The sequence below is a fragment of the Epinephelus moara genome, chromosome 7 (genome assembly GCF_006386435.1).
Source record: "Epinephelus moara isolate mb chromosome 7, YSFRI_EMoa_1.0, whole genome shotgun sequence".
Taxonomy (NCBI): domain Eukaryota; kingdom Metazoa; phylum Chordata; class Actinopteri; order Perciformes; family Serranidae; genus Epinephelus; species Epinephelus moara.
In genome coordinates, this window is record NC_065512.1 from 24,920,220 (window position 1) to 24,939,555 (window position 19,336).

The following is a 19,336-nucleotide window of genomic DNA, read 5'->3' on the forward strand; positions in this document are numbered from 1 at the left end:
ATTTGTCAATTACATCATGAAAAATTAATTTACATCTAAAAAAAAATCAATAGTTAATAACATTTTAAGCAATACAAGCATTTTTTAGCATGTTTAAGTGTGACTTGAGTGGGATTTATACTCTATGCAGAGCCTACGCCGTAGCCTACACATGTGGCCTACACTGTTGTGAGCATTTTGTGTGGTTTTGTCTGTGTCACTCTGCAGTTACACCTCCAAAACACTAATCTCCGCGGGGTTTCTGTGAAGGGCTGTAAATTTGAGTTGATTCAAAACACAAACAAAACACACATTAAACATGGCTTTATAGCAACAATTTCAAACACAAGTACACAAATCAGCTTCACTATAACTCGCAGCATTCAGAGACAAAGCATTTGTCCTTTGCTGGACACATTTTCCCCAACAAATACAACATGCTAAAGTTAATAGCACAAGCTTATGACATTTTACATTGTATAAATTAGCCTAGCAGCTTTCAGACTTTTCCTCTACTCATATGAAGCCTGGGACAACAGCAACATTTAACAAAGGTAACATTACAACGTTTGTTTCCATTACAACTCACAAGGTTCACCGACAAAACAACTGTCTTATACTGAACACGTTTTCCAAACAAATAACATGCTAATGTTATTAGCACAAGCCTATGGCATTTTACATTAGCCGAGGGATGAGTGGAGATTTCCTCTGATCATATGAAGCTAGGATAAACCACACACACAAGACTTAAGATGCTATTTGGTGGAGGCTTTATTGTCTCCACAATTTTCTGAAAGTAAATAAAGGCTTTGTTTCCCCTGAGGGAAATGGTTTCAGAGGTCTGCGTGGCTGCGACGTGTAGTTACATTTCTGGGAAGATTCACATCAGGCTATGGTGTAGGCTCTACATCAACGCAGAGCCTATGCTGTAGGTACGGCGTTATTTCCTGCGTTAAATTAATATATTTAGTCTCAGTTTACCCTAATTAAATTCATAGTGAGAGACAGTTTGAGGGGTTTTAGGCAGGTTTCATCTTTGTCATTGGGCCAGCTATGTTCAGGTATTCTCGAGCCTATCATGACTGAGGAAATACCACACACACACACACACATGCACACACATCAACACTCAGCAGCATCCCTAGACCCCAAACACATCTTCCACAAACCCTCCTGCTGGGACCTCTCACCCTTCATACTAACTAATGGCAGCTGAGAAAGAGTGTGAGAACCATGCACTGAGTCCATCAGTAGGGAGGAGGGGGCTCTGTGTTATTCCCTCTCCTTCAGTCATCTTTCTTAGGCTCTCTATTCTCTGTCAGTGTCTCTCTCTCAGGCTCTGCCCATGTTGCTGTCTTTCTCCCGCTCTCTATCTCTGTCTCACATACACACACACACACACACAAAGGACAGTGCACAACACATACATGTACACAAACACACACACTGAGACACACTCACATTGCAAAAGCCAAATCAATGAGGTATAAAAGCTGCAGGCCACAGAGCACCAGTTGGCTCAAACCAAGGACTAAAAGGGAGAGAAAATAGTAATTCTCCTTTTGTGGCCCCGGGTCTGAAAAGGTCCTTCAAATTAAACCAAAGACGGGTCGCTTATCACCGGCTTCCAAACACATGACCGTTACATACAGTAAATGGTGACTTTCTGGTCTGACACTGCTATGTTTAAGGATTAGGTTTAGGCAAAAATTATACTTGGTTAAGAGGGTCTTCATAGCCATGGTTATATACGAGGTTGGGAAAGGATCATGGTCAGGATTAAAAGAAACCAATGCTGAATGTCAGTAGGGGGTGGGATCTCCAGTGTCAAAAGACACATGCTTCATTGACCTTTCCATCTAGCCGGACGTTTTCCACAAGAAGTTTTGCAGCACTAGCGACATCACATAACTTGTGCCCTTGCTTTTGAGAGACAAAGGTCAGACTGGATACTGTCACAAGAGGTCCTTATCAGGCAAACGTACACACACATAGGTCATATTTTGACATTTCAACAAATGACTGGTGCTGTTGTTTTTATTGTGAGGGAAGACTCCACAGCCAAGGAATTAATGTATGGCCAATGGCTTAACTCTCAACCAGTCTTAAATGGGACCTGCTGTGCTCATTTTCAGGTTGACACTTTGGGTTTCTACAAGAACATGTTTACATGATTTAATGGTCAAAAACTTTATTTTTCATAACTTTATTAACTTTTAGGACTTTTTTATTAATCAACAATGTTTAAATGAGCACAAATTCAACATACAAACCTTTAATGTAACCTCACCTCACCTAGGGTGTGCGGTATACCGGTTCGTACCGAAAACTGGTATTTATTTTCGTTATGATATGAACTTTTCATATACCACAATACCGGTGAATAGCCCAAACAATGTCCAGAACGTGCGTGGCGGGAAAGTGTTTCAGTGGGGACCTATTTCATCGCTGCTCACCACAGGCGTGGTAGAGCCGGCTAGAGTGAGAGCATAGAGAAAAGTCTAGAGGCAAGAATGGCTGCCGGAGAGACTCCTGAAAACGAAGCAACTGCACATGATGACCCAGAAGAACTCATAACAAAAAGAGCAGTGTTTCCCCTATATGCAACTAGCAACGGCGCACCGCCGTTTACAATTCTTCTCCGCTCTCTGTATCGTGCACGGTGGAGTTTCGCCCTCCAACATGTGCGCACACACACACAGGTGAGCACACTAGAGCACGGCTCGGGCCGCAATTTCCATTACCGAAGCCAACGCGTGTCTGAGACAATTATAACCGAGCACGGCACTAATGGAGCAGAGCCTGTGTTGCATTTAGGTGTTGTCACGTAAATAACAAATTCCAGCACTTGAACAAGCCAAAATACAACACAGCAGCATGTCAAGTGGGCCGAACCCAAACAAAAAACCGTCAAATACCGTGAAACAGATATGATTTTTAAAAAAAAATTAAAAAAACGTGATATGAAAATTTTGTCATACCGCCCAGCCACACAACCACACATTTTAAAAAATAAAAATAACGAACTGCTTTAAAGCCTTTTATTGTATGTAATACATCATAAATAATATATCTAATATCTTTCTTATATTGCTGTGAAAACATCAACGATTTTCTCCTCCAAACTATGATATTTATTCAAGTTTCTTGTCAAAGACTACATTTATAAGATTACATTGACAGCATGAGAACATTATAATTTACCTTCACCCAGTAGTCAATTTTTACAGACTAGATCCTGAACGCATCACAGTGTAACTCAATGCAACCTCCATGAGCTGTTAGTCAACGTTAATTAGCTCTCCTCCTGCTGATTTTAACACAGATTCATTGTTCCCAATCTAGCATTATGATTAAAACAATACTGTGTTCACTGATGCGACAATAGTGGATTTACCGCGTCCTTTCATCCCAACGGCATCCTGAGACAGGTCTGTCTTTACTCCAAACATATTTGCTATTGTCCCCAGGACAACAGGACACCGGCTGCTATTTGCCATCTCGACACACAACAGTGAGATCACATTTGACAGTCATTGTATTCTTCTTGCACCTGCTCATTACTTAAGTTTGTGGCCATTACTCTGGAGCCCTGCTTTTAAGCCTGCGCAGGAAAACATCGGCCACTGCCATCATAAAATATCATCATATCTGCCAGCAAGCCGAATATCAGCAGATACCACTGCATCCCTATTCTTTATACTGTTGAGGTATATAAACTACATAGATAAACTTTAGTAAATGAATTTTACTCACTAATACTGCCACCACTACTACATTTACTAGTTTCTAAAAACACTGATCTTAGCATTCATGTTAGTATCACTCAGCACAGTATTAAAGATAATGCTTACTGTCACTCAATCTTGGACATCGAGTACACGGAGCACTGGAGGATCCATGACATGCTGCCTTTGATAAGTAAACCTGACCAGCAGCACAACCTGACAAAAACTCTTTGAGCAAGGAAGACTAAAAAAGTGTGAAGTCATCATCCTTCTGTCTGCAATTTATCAATCTGCTGTCACAGATATGAACACTCTGTCTCTACAGATGTCCATCCATCCATTTTTTTTTAATCATCCCTCCATCTGTGTTTAACACAGCACCTCACCATCCCCCAAAACACACGGAGAGAAGCTTGATCTTTAATATGACAATGTGCGGCTCCTCTGTAGTGGAACACAACACAGATGACACAAAAAGCACCATAACACACTGAAACTTTACAATTCTAACTAGAAATACAACCTGCGCATTCATTCAGACAGACAGAAAAGCACTTGCACACGTTTTCTTTATCTCTCTATTAAATACCTCTGTGTTTCTCTCCTCCCTCTTCCAGTTTGATTGCGCTACCCTCGCCATCAATTCCCTCCCCTCTTTCCATCACTCTCTGTGCAGACCACTTCATCTATGCCTTCCAACACTGGCATGTCTCATCTTATTTGTTCTGTGGTCGCGATCTCATTAAGATAATGAGGAATGAACTGTTTGACCAGGACCTGTTAACAACACGTCACAGACCAGCCCCCGATAAGCCCCGGCCCTGTCTGTCTCCCTCCTTTATCTCGCCATCTTTATCCATACGTGGATGTCATGATTCATCCCTCTGCTTCCTTTTTTTAAACCGCACAACCTTTGATTGTATTGTGCTGAAATACATGGAAGGAAAAAGTGTAAAAATGTCAAATGAAAGATGACATCAGATGCTTTGCATGACATTTTCATGAATAATTGTTCAACTGTCTCAAGAGCAACAATAAACAGCAGCTTTTGCTGTCAGCACCCCCAGAGGAAAGTGAATACGCTCCAAATGTAAATTACAACGCAACACACATCCTTAGTATTGAGAATCACAGATATATAACAGTAGAGGAGATTGCCCCTATAAGTAGATGAAGAGATTGTTTTTTTCCCCCTAGAAGAAGATGAAGAACAAATCTAAAGTGCAGTCTGAGGGCTGGTGTGGATTATATAAGCACAGCCTAGCATAGCTGAAGAGGTCTGCAGGGATCAGGATCAATGCTTTCGCCTTCAGATTGAGTTATTTTAGTTTTTTCTATAAGAATATATACATGAATCAAAATGTCAGTACAGTACATACATGTTTATCTTTATCTATTTATTATTTACAGTAAATTTATGCTATTCATCTTAAAGAAAATCTGAAACTTTTTTGACACTTATTTGACACATTATGCTTGGGACCTTTTCAAAATGTAAAGATATGAATGTGTCTGATCTTTGTCACAGCAGTCTAACACAGGTGGACCTAATTGCACTGATTATGGCAATCTGTTTGCCATTGCCAGAGCTGATTGTTCAAGCTGTCATTGGTTTAGCCATCATTAAAGGTATTAGTTGCACATGTGCACTTTTGGATAAGGCAAGTCAAACTATTCACCGTGAGAAAGATCTGTCGTGAGGTAAAAAGCACCTAGTTGTTAGTATTTCTATCCACAGGCATCATTGCATAGCTTTTTGTTGTTGTTGTTGTATTCGTTTCTTTGTTTGTTTCTAAGGGTGCTTTCAGACCTAGAGTTGTCTTGCTTTTTTTTTTAGAGTTGTCATCCACGAGGTTGGAACATGTTCACACTACAAACGAACCACACCAGAGTTTGTTTTGTAACCGGACTGAGACCACCCCTTTAAGAAGGTCTCGGCGCGGTTGTTTTGGTGCGCACCTAAGTGTGATTGCTGCGTTTACACCTGCCCAAATGAACGGCACTTAGCAGGCAAACGAACTTGAGTTCAATCGGGTGCTTTCACCCACACCGAACCTGTAGTTCGGTTCATAGTCTGGGCTGCACCAGAGGGAAAAATGATACAGTGTTGCATTTCAGTTTTGGTTTGGTTCCTGTTCACACTGACTTTTTGCAAACAAACCAAGAGGAGTAAACATGAAGTCCCACCAACTGACAGGTAACTTGTCACTTGACGTGGCGTCAGTATAATAAACACATGAAATGACTGTATTCTACTCAGTTTCATCAAAGATAACAGTAACTTTATTTTCTAATGTGGCACAGCTATAATAAGCTTAAAACTGATATCTGATCTTAATATATACTTTTGTTGAGGGTGAAAAGGCCGCAGCTATCATAGCGATTACCTTGGGATATTATTTACTCTAACAAAGCAGATCAGCGTAACTTAAATTCTGCAGAATGCAGAGAGAAACTAAACTGCCTACCTTAGTTGACTGGCTTACTTTGAAGGGAAACTCTAAGGAGCACTGGATCTTCTAAAACACAGCAAAGAAACACACACTGAGATAACAATATTACAAATTGAAATTGCATCTCTTATATTATTTGGACAGCAAAAAGAGGGATATGAAGTCTTCAAATGAAAATACATATTTCCAGCCACTGATGTATGAGCTCTGGACTGGCCCTACAGATGAACCAGCACTTACATTGTCACATTTTTTAAGTTATGTGTTAGCTGGATTGCAACTTGCATATTAAAGGTTGTTTGCAGTGCACTCTGTGGCTGTTTTGGGGGCCCGATCAGTTCATACAGTACTCAGGGCCTTCATTATATACAGGATGATGTTGGAATGTACAGTGTGCGTGCTCCTGGTGTTAATGCATGAGATGGGCAGTTTTAGATTTCTGTACACCCAAATCAGACATTTAAAGAGATGCTGTGATGCACTGTGATACTGCCAAAACCCTAAGACCCTAATTATTAGGTTATTTACTTGTCTGCATAGTTTTGTTTCGTCAGTTCTAAACAAGTGTACAGTGTAAGTGGTGTTGTACCTGATGATTTCTTTTTTTAATTTAGATAAAAAGAAAATATCACAAAAGAAAAGACACAATTGGGGATTTTTTTTTTTTTTTTAAATCTCTTATTAAACCAAAATCTTTTTAGAATAAAATACTATGCACAGAACTCTTAAAATCTGTTTTTAATCTTTTACAGAGAACAGTGGCTGACTGACTTAATGAAGGCAAAAAAAAATATCAGAACATGTAAAACAAACAAAATAAAAATAAAAAAACCTCATCAAAACCATCGTGCAACACAATCTGCTGTCCATCTGTTTGTTTCTAATGTTCCAAACTTACTGTATATTTTGGCAAAATAAGTTAAAATATGGGTTTGTTCAGTCATATTTTGGCACACTGAAATGTACAAAATATAAGGATTATGCTGCAAGAATGGTGCAAGAAGTTTGTACATGCAATCTGATGCATCTTCACACACCATTAATCTTTCACCATTGTAGGTGATAGGAAATCAAGCTGACTGCAAGTAGGAAACGACCAGCTTAGCAGACTCACTGTAACCAATGCATTTGATCTATATTGTATCGAGATTATTTTATATATTGCGCTAAAATCAGGTTATAATAATCCAAATGAAAAATGAAATGAGGGTTTTGACAATCATATATCTCAGTCCAGTGGTTACTTTAAGCGCTCTATATCTTGGTAAATTTTGCTCAGTAAGTGTTTCAACTGCAACAAAAAAAATGCCATCTTTATTTATGAATTTCTTTTGGAAACCAGATGTGAAAAAGCACATTTTAACTCACGTAAATGGGAACTGAGAGGCAGTGGTTCCTGTGACTGATGCTGCTGTCCACAGCCTGTTCAAATGGAAGCTTCCAGGCATATTTTATGAGATGGATTCCTTTTGTATTTGTTGTCGCCAGCCTCTTTTTTTTTTTTTTCCTAAAGTGTAAGTTTAAAGCCAAATTGATCAACAGTGTTGCGTCTCTCTCCTGGCAAGGTCATTTGTTTGACAAAGTGTCTTTTGAGTAAAGTAGGCCATTTCATTTTAGCCCAGGCGCTGTTAATGGAATGCTACTGATGGTACGTAAGGCGTAGGTGAAGTGCGTGTGTGCGTTTGCATGTGTGTTTGGCAGTTTGTGTGTGGCTTGTATCCATCACTGTGATAGTATCTCGTCACTGCAGTGCCCAAAGGGAAACAGCACACATCAACAAATGATGTGCATGCACACAGAAACACAAACACATGCACATTCACACTCTACCATTGGGATTGTAATGTCGTACACTCACATTGTTACAGAAATGAGTACTATGACAACTTACTGCTTCAGTCCCTGTAACAGTATCTGTGACTAATTTACTTTTACCTCTATCAGCAAATCTGAATGAAACTGAATGATCCAGTGACTACATTTGATTTTGTCTTATTTGATTTTATACACTCCTGGGTGCAAAGATATCAGATGTCAGAGCTTGTTGTTTTTCTCAGGAAAAGGTAATCCAAAAAAAACAGATCCAGGTTTTTCAATACAGATGGGATTTTGGGGGCGTGATGAAAGTATAAACTAAGAAGAAGTTGTGCAACAAATTACAGATCCTTAAAAAACAAGCTGTACGCTGATAGGATAGAACCACACAAGCCAGTGTGCTTTTCTTGTTACACTGAGTATGGTGTGTTGTTTTCCAAATAATCCTATGAAACGTACATCTTGTGTATGCTTCTTCACACCTCAGTAGCACTGGCCGACTCAGAGGGGGGGGTTGGGGCAGAGGCGCACTTTGAACTTTAAGGTTTGGGTTTCTGTAGTGTGTACAACAGAGGCTTAGTTTACATGGAAATGAATAATCAGGATACCAGCAGGTGAATTTTCATATAACGACTAATATGCCCAATGAGTGGTGGAATATTGCGAGAATTTCCCCCAAAAATACAAAAAACAAATCCGCTATTAGCAATTCTCGTTGTAAATGTTGTGTGCACATGAGGGATTTAGACCATGAGTGCACAAAGAAGACTGCTCATAAGTTCGGAACGCTGCTGTCAGCTTGTTGCTCAGAACACTAAACTCTTGGAGTGGCAGAGCATACTCTGGGCACTAAGAGGACGTCTAATGCCAGGTTAACACTACACCACATTTTTGTCTGTTCCAACAGTCACTATGTCAGATTAGGCAATTGTGGGGTTATAAAATCATGATGTGACTTAGCCGACAGACAACAGGTTGGTCCATGACCAATCATTCCAGATCGTCTTTCATGACGTGTGTGATGTCCTCGGGTTATTCTTGTCCTATTTTTTTTTATCATTACTATTATGTCAGTCACTGTGTCTGTGCACGTGCCAGCTGAAATGTTGTTGTAGTGACAAAAAAAGCGCCACCAGATGGCAGGAGCTACATTTGAAGTACTGCATGAAAACTATAAATGTCACTGATTCCTTTTTTCACAATAAAGCCTGTTTAGAAAAGGGATTCTCTCAACTGAAATTATAATGGGCTTTTAATTTTAAACGGGTACAGGAAGTGTTGAGTTTGAAATAACAGCGCAATGCATTAACTTTAACAAGGCAAACTGTAGCGGATTGAAAATAAAAATATAAAAATACAGAGGGAATACTAAGTAACGGCCCATTTCTAGTGTAGTCTGTTTCAAATGAAACTGATACCCTCTGCAGCTGTGGTAAGTCAAAGCCCCGCCACTAGTTTTTTAATTTTATTCCTTTATATCGGTCTCCATTATGAAGAAATAACATTCTTTGCTAGCCTGATGCTACTGGCTGTTCTCACCAGGTTGATAAAGTGCCTCTGTTTGACACCATCATTTTTCCTTTTTTACTCAGTGTGGTAACATCCCTAGAGGAAATATCAAAAAGCGTGTGGTGTTGATGTCATACAGTTGTCTATGGCAGCAGATCACTCTGTGTTTCTATTGGTCAAAGTGACTGTGATGGGAGAGGTCGTGAAAGACAAAAAGAAAATCAAACATGCTAGACTTTGTGTTGGAGGCGTCCCAGACGTGGTGTCGGTTGTCCTCTATTATGACACACTACATGAGTTGAAACAACAGATTATTGTACACGAGTTCACGTGTAGTGTGTACCCAGCTTAAGAAGATGAAGCAGCAGAGCCCTATCCATTTTAATGTAACCATTTGTAAATTTGTAACTGGTAAGTAGAACGCTCGATTTCTTTGGACAACAGTGCTCTTATTTTAGTCTAGAGTGTCAGATTGGATAGATGAATGCACCCACATCTGTCAGCTAAAAGAAGCAGGGGCAGTCCATCAAGACACAAGGATTTAATTTACTTTTGTGAGTACATAAAAGGACCACAAAAAGTTATCATCTTGGTTTCTATTTCCATCAGTAACACAACACAACAATATTCTTATCATGTATTTATTATCAGTGTTATTAGAAAACAAATAATAATAATATTTAAAACCCAACATGTGTGTTTAACTGTTGCCACTTGGGGGTTTGGTGAGCTGCCTGAACTAACACACCCTGAAAAAACATGCCCTTGTGGTTCCCCTTATGGTGGATAAAACAAGTGTCCTCTACAGTGGCCCAGTGTGCAAAAAAAGTGATTAGGGGCCCTCAAGGGTGCCCTTCCAGTGGAGAAAATCCATCGCAGTCCCATATAGGTTGCATGCTAGAAAACTTTTCTGTGTGCTGGTGCCCCACGGCATGCAGCTGGTGCCCTTGTTTTTTTGGTTGTTTGTTTTCAGCCTGACAGCCTGAGTGTGCCACTGTGCAGGAGCAACTGTATTTAACTTTTCCTGTGTTAATTAAACTGCTTTACCCATCCCCAGTAGCTTTTGATTTAGTGAGATTTTCTATCACAGAGATCCCTCTGCTGACACTAAAGCTGTGTCCTTTACAAGCTGTCTTTATCTGTGAAATGACAGTCCCATGTATATTTACATATGGCTGTCAAGAAGCGAGGCGCACAGGCATACGGCAGCCCATATGACTACGACAGGCGTGCGAGGGAAAAGTGGACAGACGTTCACCATGAAGGGACGACAGTACAGTGAGTCAGATAGGAATCACTACGTCTCTGTCAAATCCAGCCAGAGACCTTCAGAGGAGCTTGCAAGCAGATGAACACATGATTGAAGATAGCTAGTAGGTGGTGGCAGAGATGCTTTGGCTTCAGTTGAACACGCCACACACAGCTGTAAAGCACACACAAACGCACACGTTCATACATTTACCAGGTGATTGCAGATGCCAGACAATCAGACTGACCATCCTGCAGTGTATCCAGGAACTAGTTGTGAAAGAATATGGTTGTGCATGGACGTTTTAGATGGAAGTTTTTCTCTCAGAATTTCATTCCAATTCAAATCTGTTGAATAGCTTTATGTGCATGACACTTATTATACAGTATATATATTGCAAGAGCAGAAGGTGACAAATATAATCACAATTCTTAAGTCCAATACGAACAAAAAAACTTTTATGCCATTCCTCATTCAGTATTCTGCCTATTTTTCTCAAGGTGTAATCGTGACACATTTGAAGGGACTCTGCTTAATGCTGCATTAATGCTGTACACCAATTTTAAGTTGCCACGAGCCTTGTGAATTATATACTACATATATAATGCATATATATATATATATATATATATATGTATATATATAGTTTACTCGTTATATGACATATGTATTCTCTTTCTCTCTGTCTGTTCTACATCTGTCACTCCACAGTAACTAAGACAGTGTGTGCCGAGCAGTGTGACGGACGTTGCTTTGGTCCCTATGTTAGTGACTGCTGCCATCGTGAGTGTGCAGGTGGCTGCTATGGGCCAAAGGACACAGACTGCTTTGTAAGTGAACACACACACACACACACTTTACAAACAAAGTACATGTTCAAACCAGTTGTCGACATGGTAATATCATACAGTTCCACCAAAAACACATTTCCTGATCATACTGTACTTTACACCTCCTGTTATTCACAAACCTGACACATTTTACTCATGACTTTTATCTTCCTTTGAATCAAGGTACTCCTGCAAAAGGATTTCTGCCTTTCCCTTTTTTTCTTTTTTTTTATTAAAATGCCACTTGTATGGCAAATACTGTTAAATGACATTTAATTCCCATTTCTTCCTGACATGAGTGTCATTGTTAAATACAGACTTCACCAGCCTCCCCTCCAGTCTGGCTCTTTGGCGTGTGCTTTATCAGTTTTATTTCCACCCCCCTGCATGTTAAACTTGTTTCTGTGCTTGGAATTCAGAGTCCATCACTGAAGGAGCTCCTCTGCTCGACTTTGGAAGGGCAACTCCTTGCTCTTTTTTTTTCTTTTCTTAATTCTTCAGACTTCATCTTCGCAAAAATGGATAAATCAGGAAGTCATTTTGAATTACTCTTTAAATGAGAGAGCAAAGTCTGGATTGTCTCCTATCAAATAAATTGATTGTATTAAGACAAAAGATCTTATCTCCAGAGCATTAACATAGATATGTTTTTTATTACCACAATTGATTAATTGGGCTTATCTTACAGCTTGGACTAAGCATACACTGTCTAATAAATGCTTTCAGTAATTTGAACACTCTTTCCCTGCCTGTTTTTCCTCTATCACTGTTCCCCCCGACTGACACCTAATCTTTTAGTAAACATCAAAAATGAATAAATCAAGGACTCATTTTGAACTGCATTCCACCTGAAAGAGCAAAAGCCCCAACTGACTGACTGAAAGTCAGAAATTTCGGCATATGGTAGGCACATATCAGTTATTATATCTTTATCACAAAAGGTTCTAACTTGCTCATTCCCAATATAGCAATGTAATACAGCAATATAAAATGTCTATCTAGGAGAGTGCAGTGTTTACTGTAGTAGATAATGGACATACATTGACCATTAGAACAAGGAATGCATTCTTTTTTTCATATTCAGTTTCATTCATTTAAAGGGATACTTTGCTGATTTTCAACCAGCTCTGTGTCACTGCAGTGTGGGCAGAGTGTGCAGATGAACATTGCAAACGCACATGCAAACGCACATGCTCCGTGAGCTGGCGGCAAAGGGAAGCCATCACCATTCATTTGCACACATGGCCTACATTGTAGTGACACAGAGCCGGTTGAAAATCTGCAATATATCCCTTAAACATTTTAAGCTCATACTAAAGACTCTGTTTTCAAGTTTTACACCACAGACCAAATCACAATGCTTTTTCAGAATAACTTGTGGGTAGAACACCCCCCGCTTCAGGTACATAAAAAGAAAGAGTACTGAGCATACGCTGCCTCACTTGATTAGTTTTTAGCCACCTAAAAAAAGGTAAATTACAAGAAAACAGCCTTGTCCAGTGGGGAACTGAAATGGTTATTTCAAAGCCAAAGGACTCCATCTCCAAAAATGTGTCATTTAAGAACACGAGAGTTCCTGGTCTACTACTGCCCTCATCAATTAGTGTGTATTAGATTTATTGAGGACATTTATATAGGAGATCAATGGTTAAAATAAGTTTGCTGCTGCCCCCGTCCACAGCAGTACACTGCTTAGCTTCTTATCAAAGAATCTAACAAAGCAACACAGTACATAAAATAAAAACAGCAGAAAATCAGGTAGGTAGGGCCACCATGTTCACCTATATGTCTGTAAACTTTACAGTTATAGCATAGAAATAAACAAGTTGCCAATGTCACATGTCTCAACAATTTAAAACAATCGCCAGTTGTCTCTTCGGAAGTGGTAGTACAGCGTCAAGGTGATTCAGTCTATAAAGTAGCTCTCTGTGACCTTGGTGGTCCATCCATCGTTGCTGAGAGCAGTGAAGGAGCATTATAGCATTTAAACTATATAGTTGTAATGGACAGATTGAGATGATGTCATTGCAGATGGTTTGCATCTTTTATTGTGTGTGTTTCTAACACTTTTTGTCCACGTTTTTCTGCATTGACCACAGATTTTTGTAAGCCAAATTTAAGCCTATGTATCTGCTAGAAAAGGCAAATCTGACTTTGACCCGATGGTAATTTCACTGGGTGCATGCAATTATTCTCCATCCGCACCATTAAATAATGTCACCTCTGGGCACTCTGGAGGGAAACCTCAGTTCAAAGCTGGTGTAGTGAGATTAATGTTTGCATCGTCGCATGGTGTTAAAGCACAAGTACTCATGTTTTGTGCTATGTAGGTTTCACGCTGCAGTATCACAGGAATAAGTGAGAGAACATTTTGTCATATAGGTGATATGACCCTTCAAGTAAAGTCAAGAGTCTAAATACTTGTTACACCACTGTGTGTAATCTGTGTGTGTGTGTGTTTGCAGGCCTGCACCAACTTCAATGACAGTGGGGCATGTGTGACCCAGTGCCCCCAGCCCTTCGTCTACAACCCCACCACCTTCCAACTGGAACACAACCCCAGGGCGAAGTACACCTATGGAGCCTTCTGCGTCAAGAAGTGCCCACGTGAGTCTTATCACCTGGACACACACATGCACAAATAATTTTGGTGAAGGATCGTTAACAGAAAGATGAGGGAAAAGCACAAGCAAGCTACTAAATGTTCCACTATAGGATGTACGCTGAAAACAAATGCTTCATGCTGATTACCAGATTTCTTTATTCAAAGTAAAAAAATGGGGATGATAATCTCTTTATTCACAGATATTCAGTAAAGCTTGCTGTTCATGCTGAGGCTATTTCTCCCCTTGGCAAATATATAGTGTTACATTTAGGGAATAAAATAAATAACATATTCAGAAAATACATTGAATCTCATCGATTGCTGCTGTCTCTGGGGATTAGAGAAAAGTTGATTAGTTGATACATGAAGCACGCCATAGAAAACAACTAAAATGCTTAAATGCTTGTGTATTACCACACATCTGTCAAAATAAGCCATTATATCCCTATTTGCATAATGCCAGCATAATACCAAGCTCTTAGCAAAGATCATAACTTTGCAAACACACACACACACACACACACACACACACACACACACACACATTCACACTCATGTGCATTTTCATAGTCTGATTTTTATGGACTGTACACACACACATGCATGCAGAAAATATCTTATTAGCATTTGAACACCACCTCTTCATGCTGTTTGTCTTCCTGCACAAATAGAAGTTTTGCCATGAACAAGAACAACGATGAGATATGAGGGATGCTTGAGTTGTTTTTACATCTTTAGCTTGTAATATCCTTGTCATAGTTGCTGGAAGATCATTTCACAGAGAAAATGCTGTTAGTGTCAATACAGCTTATTTTATGTTGTCCGAAGTGGCTGTTTAAGGGTTAAAACTTAGTTTTAAGGTAAGGGTTAGAATTAGGCTAAGGGATGGGGTTGGGCATTTAGGTGTGGGGCAGGTTAGAGTAAGGAATGCATCATGACAGGAAGAAGTACAGCGTGTGTGTCTTTGTGTGTGTTTCTCTGGGCCCAAATGCCAAGGTCTTGAGATCCATAGGCAGAGAGGACAGGATAGGAGACAAAGGGGATTTCTTACTGTGGTGAATGTAAAATTAATAGATACATCAGAGCAAGGCCTCCTTTGATTTTAATATACAAGCGTTTGCCTCTGTTTATACATTAGCCACTAAGACAACACAGGACAAACAATAAACACTTACCTCACATCCCACTTTTATGAAGACAGAGAAAACCACATATCTACAAATTGGTGACAAATTTCAGGAAAAGCTTCATAAAGTGTGGATCCAAAACACAGTTAGCAACACGTCTCTTCCTAAACTGGTTGCGGACACACACTCCTATGGGTGTTTTGGTTGAGATCTCTTGACTTTTCTTTTTTTTTTTTTCTCCATTTATAGCCTGGCAAGTGGCCGCACAGGAATTCAATAGAGTAATCATGATCATGATGACTACAAGGTGATGCGTTTCTGGTTGGCCCAGTGTCTTTGGCATAACATGGCATTTTAGGCATGAACATTTTTTATTCTCATCTGTGCTAATCGGGAATTTTGGTGATTAACCTTGATTGGATGACAAAATCGGTGTGGCAAGCATAAGCACAGGGGCCTAAATATAGACAGTGCAGGCGGTGCAGTTGCAAAGGGGCCCATGGGATGGGGGTGTCAGTAGAGAGAGCAGGCCCTCCAACAGCGTGCTGGCCAGAGAACAGGCTCTTGAAACTCTTGCAGACTCAGAAATACACCCATGTTCAAAGAAGAACACATGTTCATGTTGAACTAAAAAGTGGGGCCAAACTTTACAGAAACTATAAAACAACAAATAAACTATAAAAATATTTAATTGAATGAATACTTTCTTATATTATTTTATATTTTGTCACATACATATTTGCACTGATGATTGCTGGGTAATATGTGTGTTGCTGTTGTCCATTGTCAAATCGTAGCTAGACCCAAAATCTTACACCAGGGCCCGTCATAATAGCGTGCACTGGGGCCTTTCCTAACTACCATACACCACTGTATAAGCGTCAACAGGAACTGCAGTTCCATTTTGGTGTCAAGGATGACTGGAGTTTGTGCTTCTCACCTGCATGCGTATACCTCTTTAAATATGGCACAAGGCATGGTCGTCCCTGAAGAGACCATCTGAATCTTGGTCCTGGTTCACACGTGGTTGTGGTGTGAATGACCCAACAGACTCTAAAGGGATTAAGGAGGAGGCTGCCTCTATTACAAATACAAGGACCTGGTTGCAGAACACTTACTATCTGAAGCAAAGCTTTTCTTGAGGTCATGGGTAACATCTGTTTGGTGCCTTTGCTCAGTACCTTTGAATTGTCTCTTGCATTGGGCTATGAATCTTCTCAGAATACCAAGACCAGCGAGTTGGTCTGCATCACCATGATATCTCCTCTTACTGCCTTACGACACGGTTAATCTTGGTATTAATCCTTTGTTCTGTGACTACTACCCTGCTAACCACCAACCACTCACCAAGTGCACAGCTAATTGTGGACGCCCCACGCTGTTTCTCAACATCAGTGAAAAGGCCAACCAGCAGGAAGGGGAGTGGGACTTGTGCTTCAGGCAGCCTTACTTAGACATGCGGTATAATGTGACCATTTAAATGTTTAGTGTGATGAAAGTAACTCTCTTACTGCTGCTTAAAACAGTGATTTTTCTATGTATATTTCAGGCTTGTTTAAAGGGGAGCACAAAATGAAGTGTCTCTTTTGTTTTGTGGTAGTAGTAGTGCGCTGGTCTGTGGTTGGTAATATGATTAGTGTGTGAGTTCATTTTCCTTCAGTATGGGTTGTTCTCCCAACTAAATAGGGACTTTTAGAAATGAAACAGAGTCCAATAAAAAGCCCACTTCATTAAATATTTAAGTTGGCATGCTTAAAACTTCAAACATGGTTTAACCCTTTAATGCAATCCATGTGCAGTCAGGAAAGCTTCAGTCAGACAAAGAGAATGAAAGTGACTTTCAGCACTTTTTTTTATGTGATTGCCTTCACCAAGTGCCACTTATTGTACTGTATGTTCCAGCGTGACAAACTGCAGCCATCTGTATTTGACATTTATGGTGAATTGTTTTTCAGATAACTTTGTGGTGGACCATAGCTCCTGTGTGAGAGCGTGCCCCAGCAACAAGATGGAGGTGGAGGAGAACCGCATTAAGATGTGCATTCCTTGTACTGACATCTGCCCAAAAGGTAAATCACAAACAGATATTTAAAAATATATAAACTAATCAGTAATTGATTATGTTTCCACTTATGTGGCCATTTATGAAGTTGTTAAAGCAAATCATTTTTGGTTATCTATCACTGTTAATATTGGGCATGCCAAGAGGATGCTATGTATAGCATTTGGACATTAATAAATCATTACCACAGTAACTCAGAGACATATAATCACAAAAAACAATCAAATTCTAATTTGGGGGGTTAATTGGGATTAAAATTAGATTTATTTTTGAGAAATACTAACACTGCCTAGCAGCTGCATCATCCATTGCCCCCCTTTATACACTATTAAAATGCCACATATTCAGTCCCTTCAAATCTCAGTCATCTAGACATGTTGGTGTTATAAAGGCATTTATATCTCACTGTGCATTGCAGCGTGTGACGGCATCGGTACAGCCAGCCTACAGTCGGCTCAGACAGTGGACTCCAGCAACATCGACAAGTTTGTCAACTGCACCAAAATCAACGGCAACCTGGTGTTCCTCATCACTGGGATCAAAGGGTGAGAGTGGAGAATATTGAATGTATCAGAGTGATAGAAGAGGGATCTCTTAATGGAACTGTGATCACGTTTGTATGTTTTATGTTATGTGAAAAGAGTATAGCTTTTAATTAATGTTAAAGTGAAATATGTTTTATATGTGAAATTTTATATGATAAAAGTAGATTTTCAGTGATTTACAGTAACACAGGCAATCTTGAAATTCAGAATATTTTTTCAGCTTTTAAAAAAGCAAAAGCATTTCTTTTTTAAGCATTTTTTTTTTTAAATCTCTCAGCTCAATTCACACCTCGGCAAATGCATTCAGCATGCATACCTTTGGGTATACAAAATACATTGCAAACACTAATGGTTAGATTTTTTTTTTTTCACACATTCCACTTTTAATGTAAAGTGCTAGAGATTAGAAAGCCTGGATAAGAAAAATGTAGGAATGGTGTTAATTGCCTGACTGAATACAAGTCATGGCAAGTGGGAAATGAGTATGCTGAAAGTGCCTTGAGAGTTAGAAGAGCAGTAGTAAATGTATTAATCATAAATAACTATACGGAGCGTAAAGGAATTCAAAATTTGGAATTGAGCTATCATAGCTCAATTCCAGACCTGCCAACCTGTACGCATTTTGCGTACCAGGCACGCATTTTGACATCAAAGTACAGTGGTACAATTTGATGCTCTAAAAGTACACACATCACTCGATCATTTCAGTGTATTTGTCTATGCTAGCCTCGCGTCACCAGGCTCTTCACGTACGGCGAAGAGCCTGGTTTCCGTTCACTCTGAATTTTGTCTGGATTCTGGTTCCAGTCTAGAGAGTGGATCCGGAATTCACCAAATTCACCAAAGTAAAAGTGTTCACCAAAGTAAAACTTTAAATTCTGGCGCACCATCGATTTACAATAAAAGAAAAAGGTTAACTTAATGGCTTGGGGCTTTTCTTGTAAATTATATTCTTTAATTTTCACCGCATTTCTATTAGCTTGGTGCTTTTATTTTGACGGAAAGGCATATCCATCGAATTCTGGATCCTGTCTCTCTCGCCCTGGTTCCGGTTCCTTACCAAAACGGCCACTAAACGCATAGACATATATACGTAGACGCCGCATCGCGTGGGTTTGCCCGCTGCTGCGATACGTCAACATCGCCGCCATATTGGATGTGGCAAGGCTACGCTGTAAACTAATACAAGTAATTGGACTTAATTTCATAAAGCGCCTTTCTACAAAGAAATTTATGTTAATGCCTCTCGTTTATTCATTCACACATGCACTAATATACTTGGGAAACAGTTAGGCACCAAAAAGAATGTATTTGATCTTCTCAGATGGCTAAGATAAGAACTTTATTGATCCCACACAGGAGTAATTCACCTTACATCAGCTATAGAGAACAAGGTAGTGCCGAAAAACAATACAGAGTATCTATACACAT

At 39.6% G+C, this 19,336-nt stretch overlaps 1 protein-coding gene across 2 annotated transcripts in view; it reads left to right on the forward strand.

Annotated features, from left to right (window-relative positions):
• The window catches only part of erbb4b (erb-b2 receptor tyrosine kinase 4b), a 476,392-nt gene that overhangs the window by 297,646 nt on the left and 159,410 nt on the right, over nt 1-19,336 (forward strand). For both annotated transcript variants that reach the window (XM_050048517.1, XM_050048518.1), the window contains exons 6-9: nt 11,448-11,566; nt 14,032-14,173; nt 17,254-17,367; nt 17,779-17,905. In XM_050048517.1, coding sequence (XP_049904474.1) covers nt 11,448-11,566; nt 14,032-14,173; nt 17,254-17,367; nt 17,779-17,905 — 502 coding nt within the window. The remainder of the gene's footprint in view (nt 1-11,447; nt 11,567-14,031; nt 14,174-17,253; nt 17,368-17,778; nt 17,906-19,336) is intronic.